This window comes from Dermochelys coriacea, chromosome 8 (genome assembly GCF_009764565.3).
Source record: "Dermochelys coriacea isolate rDerCor1 chromosome 8, rDerCor1.pri.v4, whole genome shotgun sequence".
In the NCBI taxonomy this organism is placed as follows: Eukaryota; Metazoa; Chordata; order Testudines; family Dermochelyidae; genus Dermochelys; species Dermochelys coriacea.
Genome location: NC_050075.1, coordinates 54,023,844 through 54,032,950, shown reverse-complemented (window position 1 = coordinate 54,032,950; position 9,107 = coordinate 54,023,844). Strand labels below are relative to the sequence as shown.

The 9,107-nt window shown below is 45.3% G+C and overlaps 1 protein-coding gene across 3 annotated transcripts; it reads right to left on the bottom strand.

Annotated features, from left to right (window-relative positions):
* Window positions 1-2,233: 2,233 nt before the first annotated feature.
* On the bottom strand, window positions 2,234-9,065 carry LOC119860035 (zinc finger and SCAN domain-containing protein 22-like). 3 transcript variants are annotated; one of them, XM_043491512.1, is made up of 4 exons: window positions 8,928-9,065; window positions 8,509-8,584; window positions 7,565-7,888; window positions 2,234-4,142 (listed from the first exon to the last, which is right to left on the bottom strand). In XM_043491512.1, exon 4 carries the CDS (start codon window positions 4,029-4,031, stop codon window positions 2,871-2,873), a length of 1,161 nt encoding a protein of 386 aa, XP_043347447.1. In that variant the 5' UTR covers window positions 4,032-4,142; window positions 7,565-7,888; window positions 8,509-8,584; window positions 8,928-9,065; the 3' UTR covers window positions 2,234-2,870. The 3 variants fall into 3 exon arrangements, with proteins under 3 accessions (XP_043347447.1, XP_038269061.1, XP_038269063.1); XM_038413133.2 differs by lacking the exon at window positions 7,565-7,888 and having other exon boundaries at window positions 2,234-4,146; XM_038413135.2 differs by lacking the exons at window positions 8,509-8,584; window positions 8,928-9,065 and having other exon boundaries at window positions 2,234-4,146; window positions 7,565-7,712.
* Between the last annotated feature and the right edge of the window lie 42 nt (window positions 9,066-9,107).

Genomic DNA, 9,107 nt, shown 5'->3' with positions numbered 1-9,107 from the left:
GTGGGAGAGGGTGTGGGCTCTGGGAGGAAGCTTGGGTGCGGGAAGGGGCTCGGGGCAGCAGGTAGGGGCGCAGGAGGGAATGTGGGGTGCTGGATCCAGGGGCTGCTCACCTCGGATAGCTCCCCACAAGTGGCGACCTGTCCCGGCTGCTCCTATGCGGCTCTGTGCACTACCCCCACCCTGAGCGCTAGCTCTGCAGCCCCCATTGACTGGGAACTGTGGCCAATGGGAGCTATGAGGGGGGCACCTGCGAGCAGAGGCAGCACGCAGAGCCGCCTGCCACACCTCCGCCTAGGAGCAGCCGGGACAGGTCTCCACTTGTGGTGAGCTGCCCAAGGTGAGCGCCCCCCGGATCTGGCACCCTGCACCGCCTCCTGCTGCCCCGAGGCCCCTCCCACATCCAAACTCCCTCCCACAGCCCATGCCCTGCATGCCCTCCCGCACCTCAACCCCCAGCCTCGCACCCCCTCCAGCACCCAAACTCCCTCCCTCTTAGTTAACTGGCATTTTTCACTTACTGGCACCCCCCATTCCCCCAACATGCCAGATAAAACAGCTTTTACTGTAGTTGGCAGCTTCACTTTCTTTCTGTGGAGGCCACCAGCTTCCTCCTAAATTACTTTTGTTTTGTCCAAATTTGCTAGAGTCCCTCTAGCTCTGGATCTGAAATGTTCAGTATATCAGTGTCTAAAAGACACGGAAGGACACAGCAGTTTCCTTCATTAATATTGTGCTATATGGAGGACTTGTCCAACACACATGAACATACTTCCAATTCTGGGACATTACTGGAAGTAATACAAGAAGCGATAAATTCAGCATCTGAGCCCTGAGGTGGGGAAGAAATCCTGGCTGTATGTGCACTTGGGGTTGTTAGATCAGACTTATAAAGAGTGAAGTATGGCAATTTACTCTGACCTATACTTTATTTTCTTAGGCTATCTGCTCTTTTTCTCCTCAAGCCTTACAGTCATGGTTTTACTAGTGATTCTGGGAAGCTCAGAATTTATATTCCACAGTGCCCAGCAGTGTTCCTAGGAGCTGTGGTACTGGCTTATTTTCTAATGCCAGTAACTACTTTGTGGGATGAAATTAAAATGAACTTGAGAAACTAATGGTTGACATCCCATCCACAATCGAGATAAATCACTGTAGATTAAAGCAGTTAAGATTGATCTGAGCTCAGGACCCCATTCCACGCACAGCAACAATCTAGCGTGACCAAGGTTTGTAAAACAGTTGGGATGGCTGTTTTAACGAATGCAAGGTATTGTATAGGCATGGCCCATGCCATGAACTTTGCAGCAAGTTTGACCTAAATTCTGTGGCAAGGGGCTTGGAGTCCACAGCACTCCAGTGAAGCAGAATGGAAATTCAGATCAGTTTAAAAATCGGTATTTTACTAAATTGAATATGCAAATGAATAATACAATCTGTACAGTATCCCTTATGTTACTTGAACTGATACTAAAGGTAAGTAACATTATGATTCTCCAAAATTTTACATTGTCAATGTGCTGCAGAACTTCATATTGAAAATGTGTAACTGCACTGTATAATTTGTTGAGGGAAGCCAGTAATTTTAGGATACCAGGATCTTTCGGCATGGGAGACAGTTTGGAACTGTGAGATGAATACATAAACTGGATGTTCCTGCTAAAATGATCAGCCATTAAAATATTTAATGTTAACATTTTAATGTCCATCATTAGGTTTCAAAGTCAACAGACCCCTAAGATGAATTGCGCAGTTCAGACCTCCTTTAGAGTTATTGTTTCAAGTATTTGCAGACTCCGGAAGATCTCACTGAGAACTAGGTTTTATTGCGACTTAATTTTTAAAATGACAGCTAAGATTCTAGTGAACACTTTGTGCAGCACACAAGGCCCTACGTACAGGCATTGTGAGTTCATGGCATTCAAATGATTTATGATGAATTTCCTCATGTTCACAGGGCCCCAGAAACAAGGAAATTTAAATTAAAATGTAATATCGAGCAAGACATAATTTTCACTTTATTGTTTTGCCACTCTTCTGATTTTAAATTCCCAAACATTTGTTACTGTAATGCAGTAGCTGGGAATGGTCTCTCCTCCACTTAGACACAAGTGGCACAGATCCATACAAACAATCCACTCTTCCACACACTTCACAGCCACTCATACAAGCCTCTTTCCACCCACCGATATACATACATAACCACGGACAAAAGAGTATGTATTGGCTTCAGCTGTTTAATTAATTGTCGAATTTATTAGGGTCCTGGATTTTTATAGCCAACATACTTCTCTCCCAAATAAACATACTTCAATAAAAACATGACAGAATGCACAGAGAGAAGGTATGGATAGGCCAGCTCTGACTAAATGGACTGTGCAGTCCTTGCAAAGACTGCAATGACAGATCTCCAAATCCAATGCTGAAGAGCAGTCACAATCAGTTCACAGTCTAGGACTGCAGTAGGGCTCCATTTAACACACCAGGCCTAGAGAAAAGCTCAACTTAATGCACCCCCAGAAAAGTCCAACTAGTTATGACAATGCTCAGTACCTTGTAGGAGCTTCACTTCCAGACATGTCCTTTGATATCTCTGACCTCATTATTTAATGGACATGGAGCTTTTTCTTATTGTAACTCCAGCGGACAGGTGCCAGGCCAGTCAGTATTGACTACCTGCAGGGATCACGGAGTTCCTTACAAGGCAATATCTCCATAATAGACTTATACTGGCCCTCCTTCAGGAAGAGAGTTGTGGACTAGTGCGTGTGTGTGTGTGTGTGTGTGTGTGAGCAATTTCTCTAGGATAACTGAACAGTTCTCGTTCTAGTGACAGGCAAAGAATGGTGACCACAATCATGGAGCCCTAAACACTAAGATTTGTCCACTTTATGTGTGCGCTCATGCCTCCTTAGAGTGCCTGACTCTGTGAAGGAATGACCGCAATAAGCACAAGAGTAGGGTTTTTCTCCAGTATGGATCCGCTGATGGCGCTGTAGTGATGCCAGTCTTGTGAAGGTCCCTCCGCACTCCTCACAATAGAAAGGGCGCTCTCCAGAGTGAGTCTGTTGGTGCCGTTTCAACCTCAGCAGTTGGACAAAGGCCATACCACATTCTTGACATTTATATGGTTTGTCCTCTCGATGGATCACTTTGTGTTTTGACAGCAGATTAGGTTTACGAAAACCTTTGCCACACATTGGACAGATGTAAGGTTTAGACTCTTCTTCCCCAGGCTTTTTATTTTCTGAACAATGCTGGTCAGTGTTTCCACTGCCATGCTTGTTTTGGTGCAACGTTGACCATGGGTTCCTAACCATACCATTTCCCAAAACTACCTTGGAGCGCTCAATCTTGTGCACATTGCGTAGGTGCCTCCAGACATCAGCTGTGCGGATGAAACCCTTGTCACACTCCGGACACTTGTGTGGCCTGTCACTAGAATGAATGAGCTTGTGCATTCGCAAGTTTGCAGCACGGAAGAACTCTTTGCTGCAGATGGGGCACTGGTATGAGTGCTCTGTCAGATGGATATGTTTGTGTTCTTGTAATTCACCCAGATCCTGGAAAGAAACACCACACTTCTTGCACCTATAGGGCAAAGCTTCTCCAGAGATGGGCTCCAGGTCCTCCTCATCAAAAGCATCAACAAGAATGATGTTTTCATCATCCTCACTTAATCCTCCCTGAGGTTCCTCAGAGGAGTAGAACTCCAGATCCTCATCTTCACATTGCAGGTCAAAGTTGGTGTTGGAAGTGACAAAGACCCCAGCTGTAGTCTCACCTCGCTTCTGGTAGTAGGTCTCATAGGTTTCCTCATCTTCACACTGCAATTCTACAGGGAGTTCTTGCCTACCTGAAGGTCCAGCAGGGCTACAACCAGGACTGCATGGTTGAGAGTAGTCTATGTCTACCTCCAACTGGAGGCTAGATTTGCGACCCACCCGCTCAGAGGAATGACTGGAGTCATCTGAATGCTCCTCACCTGTGTCATAAGTGTCGTTATCGGACTCCCAGACCACTTTCACCTCCATCCTGTGGTGTCGTACATGGGGCTTATATATGGCTTATTGTGGATGCAAGTATACCATGTTCTTATAGTCCTTCATGATTGGCTCATCTCATTCTCAACTCCAATCTCAGCCCTCCCTAAAAAAAAAAAAAACAGGAGATGATTTCATTAGCCACTTTGCCAACATTCACATTAAGTAAAGCTAACGATCACAACAGAGATCTTTTTCTGGTGAACAGAATAATACTGAGACTTTGTGCATTAGTTTCACTGTAGGAGACACTAGGTAGTTTACTATGATCATCAAATGGAACATTTCTACATCTCCATAAAGTTAAATCCTCTATTTTAATTGGATCCTTTTGGCAAATCTGAATAATTAAGGTAACAACTACTGGTTTCTCTAGCCTTAAAAAAAACCATTAAGAATATCTACAAATTCTGTTTTAGAATTTGATAATGTGGATGCATCCACTTCATATATTTGGTGATCAGAGATTTGGTTTTGAGTTTTCCCTTGTTTTGTAATATGATTTAGAAACTATTCCCACACTTCTTTGAACCCTTCTACATCTATTCTACTCTTCTCCACAATATATATATCATGATAAGATGGGACTTATTAGATCTGAAATTCATTTTCCCTGGTAAACATTGATCCTGACAAACTTTTTCACACAAATAAACCATATGACCTTTTCATATTAAACGCTCAGTAATGACCAACAGCCTGCCAGGATACATAACAAAAGCAGCAAGAACATTTTATCATCTATTTTTGATGTTGTTGTTCTTGGGCCACTCCAAAACATTACTGTACTCTAATTTCTTTCTACTTTTCTAGTCTAGATCATTGTCTCTTGCTTCTAGCTAGTAGAAGTCCTTCTGTGGTCTAGTACAATTTATAAAATATTTTAAATTGTGTCTCTTCAATATTTAAATCCCTGCCAGCTATGTTGCTTCTTTTACGTTATTTGGCCTATTTCTGTTCCAGCCATCTAAAGTTTCCACATCAGATAGCCCTAGCCAATCCTGAGCGAACACCAAACATTTTTCTTCCTTTAAACATGTGCGGGACTGAGATATTCAAACTTATTCACTTAACTCCCCGGACAGACTCCCTTCACTACACAGGGCTTTATCAGAAGATTCATATTAAGTGTTCTCTTTGCATTGCTAGAGTTATATAATTATGTATGAGTGACCACCAGGCACTTTATTTCCCTGTGCCCTGAACCTGCTCCCCGGCAGGACTGCCAGGCAAGCCCCTGCTCCCTGGCAGGGGTGCCAGGTGGGGGAAGCCCCCATGCTCCTACCCCATTTCCCAGCAGCAGTGCTGGAGGGATGGGGGGAGGGGCGAGGAAAGTGCAGGCGGAAGGGGTGGGGAGGGGCCCACACTTGCTCTGGCCCAGTGCCCCACAAAACTGTAATCCACCTATGAATACCAAATCAACAGTCCCCACCCCCAACTCATTGACTTTCCCCATACATACTACTCTTCTACTCATTCTCTTACGTATAGTATGTGATTTGCCCCTTGCGTGCCCCTTCACCTTCCTTTTCCATCCCATCTTTCCCCCCCTGCTCCAGGTGATTCCCCAGCTCCACCCTTCCACATCCTTATTTGTATGTATTTGGTGTTCAATGCCCCTTCACTTGAATCCCAGCACTTTCCTGTGTGCCCACTAACCTCCACCCATCCTAGTTCATTCTTTTTATTGCCTACCCATTTTCTCATTCTCCCACATGTTATCATCCCATCTTCTTCCACACATTCACATACCTCACAGGGCTAAACCTGGAGCAGTAAATTGTTTAAGGATGTCGGAATGATGTGCCATCCTAACTCAGTAATGTGTGTCACTTACTCCCCTTGGAAGAATCTGGTGCCATACCCCAATGGAGAACTGCTCTAAATACTGCTTACACTAGACACCTCGTGCTGAATGCACTATTAGTATATATTAAACAATAAACTAATCTCATAAGAACAGTCATACTCGGTCAGACCAATGGTCCATCTAGCCCAGTATTCTGTCTTCCAGCAGTGGCCAATACCAGATTCTTCAGAGGCAATAAACAGAACAGGGCAATTTATCGAGTGATCCATCCCCTCTTGATGGATCCAAGTCCCAGCTTCTGGCAGTCAGAAGTTTAGGGACACCTAGAACATGGGGCTGTGTCCCTGATCATCTTGCTAATAGCCATTGATGAACTTATCTTCCATTAACTGGTCTAATCCTTCACAACATCCCCTGGCAACAGATTCCACAGGTTGACTGTGCATTGTATGAAGTACTTCCCATTGTTTGTTTTAAACCTACTGCCTATTAATTTCATTGGGTGATCTCCTGGTTTTTGTGTTATTTACCCCTTCACATAATACTTCCTTATTCACTTTCTCCACACCATTCATGATTTCATAGACCTCTATCATATCCCCCTCTTTGTTGTCTCTTTACTAAAATGAACAGTCCCTCCTTTTTAATTTCTTCTCATATTGAAGCTGTTCCATCCCTCTAATCATTTTTGTTGCCTTTTGCTGTACTTTTTCCAATTCTAATATATCTTTTTTGAGACAGGGTGTCCAGAACTGTATGCAATATTCAAGGTGTGGGCATACCATGGATTTATATAGTTGCATTATGATATTGTCTGTCTTATTATTTAACCTTTTCCTAATGGGACCTATATTCTGTTGGCTTTTTTGACTGCTGTTGCACACTGACCTGATGTTTTCAAAGAACTATCCATAGTGACTCCAAGATCTTTTTCTTGAGTAGTAATAGCAAATTTAGACCCATAGTTTTGTATGTATAGTTGGGATTATGTTTTTCAATGTTGATTGCTTTACATTTATCAACATTGAATTTCATCTGCCATTTTGTTGCCCAGTCACCCAGTTTTGTGAGATCCCTTTGTAACTATTCACCGTCAGTTTTGGCCTTAACTATCTTGAGTAATTTTGTAACATCTGCAAACTTTGCCACCTCAATGTTTACCCCCTTTTCCAGATAATTTATTCATATTTTGAACAGCACTGGTCCCAGTGCAGAGCCTTGGAGGACCCTGCTATTTACCTCCTTCCACTGTGAAAATTGACCATTTAGTCCTACCCTTTGTTTCCTATCTTTTAATTAGTTACTGAGCCATGAGAGGACCTTCCTTCTTATCCCATCACAGCTACTTTACTTAAAAGGCTTTGGTGAGGGACCTTGTCAAAGACTTGCTGAAAGTCCAAATACACTATATTCACTGGGTCACCCTTGCCCACGTTTGTTGACCCTTTCAAAGAATTCTAACAGATTGGTGAGGCACAATTTTCCTTTACAAAAGCAGTCTTGATTCTTTGCTCCCAAACATATCATGTTCCTTTATGTGTCTAATAATTCTGTTATTTACTATAGTTTCAACTAATCCGCTTTGTACAGAAGTTAGTCTTACTGGCCTGCAATTGCCAGGATCACTTGTGGAGCCTTTTTTAAAAATTGGCATTACATTAGCTATCCACTAGTCATCTGTTACACAGGCTAATTTAAGCAATATATTACATACCACATTTCTGCAGTAGTTCTACTATTTCATATTTGAGTTTCTTCAGAACTCTTTGGTGAATACCATCTGGTCTTGAGGACTTATTACTGTTTATCAATTTGTTCCAAAACCTCCTGTATTGACACGTCAAGCCAGGACAGTTCCTCAGATTTGTCACCTAAAAAGAATAGCTCAAGTGTAGGAATCTCCCTCACATTCTCTGCAGTGAAGACCAATGCAAAGAATTCATGTAGCTTGTCCACAATGGCCTTATCTTCCTTGAGTGTTCCTTAAGCCCCAAAATTGTCCAGTGGTCTCACCGATTGTTTGGCAGGCTTCCTACTTCTGCTGTACTTAAAAAAAAAATGGTACTGTTAGTTTTTGTGTCTTTTCCTAGTTGCTCTTCAAATTATTTACTGGCCTGCCTAATTATACTTTTACACTTAACTTGCCAGAGTTAATGCTCCTTTCTAGTTTCCTCAGTAGCATTTGACTTCCAATTTTTAAACATCTGTTTGTGTCTAACTGCATCTTTTACTGCTGTTAAGCTATGGTGGCATTTTTTTTCAGCTCTTATTGTTTTCTTTTATTTGATGTACACACATAGTTTGAAGCTCTATAATGGTGTTTTGAAAAAGTTTCCATGCGACTTGCAAGCACTTCACTCTTCTGACTGTTCCTTTTAATTTTCCACCTCAACCTTAATCTCAGTAGTACAACCACCCCCGCTACACCACGAGTAGTAGTTCCAACATCGGACACTACAAGTATATGGAAGCGGAACACGGGAGGGGAAAAAAAGCCAATAGGAGGGGGAAGAGACCAGAGAAGACTGTGACGGGAGATGCTGAAGGAAGGTGGAGAAAAGACAGCAGGAGAAGGAGGAGAAATCCAGGGAGAAAGATGCCATGCCAAGACACAGAGAAGAAAGTTCCCACCGAGCCAGGCCCGCCCACCAGACACACCTGCCTCCACCACAGCTCCCTGCAGTCCCGTTAGCAGGCAGCGGCTCCAGGGACGGGGCGGGCTACATCCCCCGACCTAAGACACACACACCGACCGGGAAGGAGCCTTGCGGGGCCGGTCCCCCCGCTCCCTGCAGCACCGTGACCCGCACAGCCCCGCCCGGCCCAACACGCTCCCTCTGGCGGCTGGTCCCCCGCGGAGCGCTGCCCCCCGGCTGCTCCCGGCCCCGGCGGAACGATCCCCGGCCATTCGCTGCCCCGCCCCGCGGCTCGGCCCGCAGCGATCCTCGCACCGACCCGGCCGCCTCCCGGGCGTGTCCTGCCCCGGCCCCTCCCCCCGCGGGGCGGAGCCCGCCCTGCGCTCACCCGGCCCGGGGCAGCGGGCGCAGCCGGCCGGGGGCTCTGGCCCCGGGGCTCACTATGCGGGGCGGCCCCGCGCCTCAGCCCGAGGCTGCCGCCCGGAGCTCTAACGGGACCGGCCCAAGCGGGAGAACGGAGCGGGGCGAGCGCCTCACGCCGCGCCGGGGGTCCGCAACCCTCCGCCCCACTGCGCAAGCGCCGAACTGCAGGGGCGCCTGCGCATCGGCCGCCCCAAAGGC

Coding starts and splice junctions, on each gene's coding strand:
- LOC119860035 (XM_043491512.1), bottom strand. CDS start 4,031: ATGGAGGTGAAAGTGGTCTGGGAGTCCGATAACGACACTTATGACACA.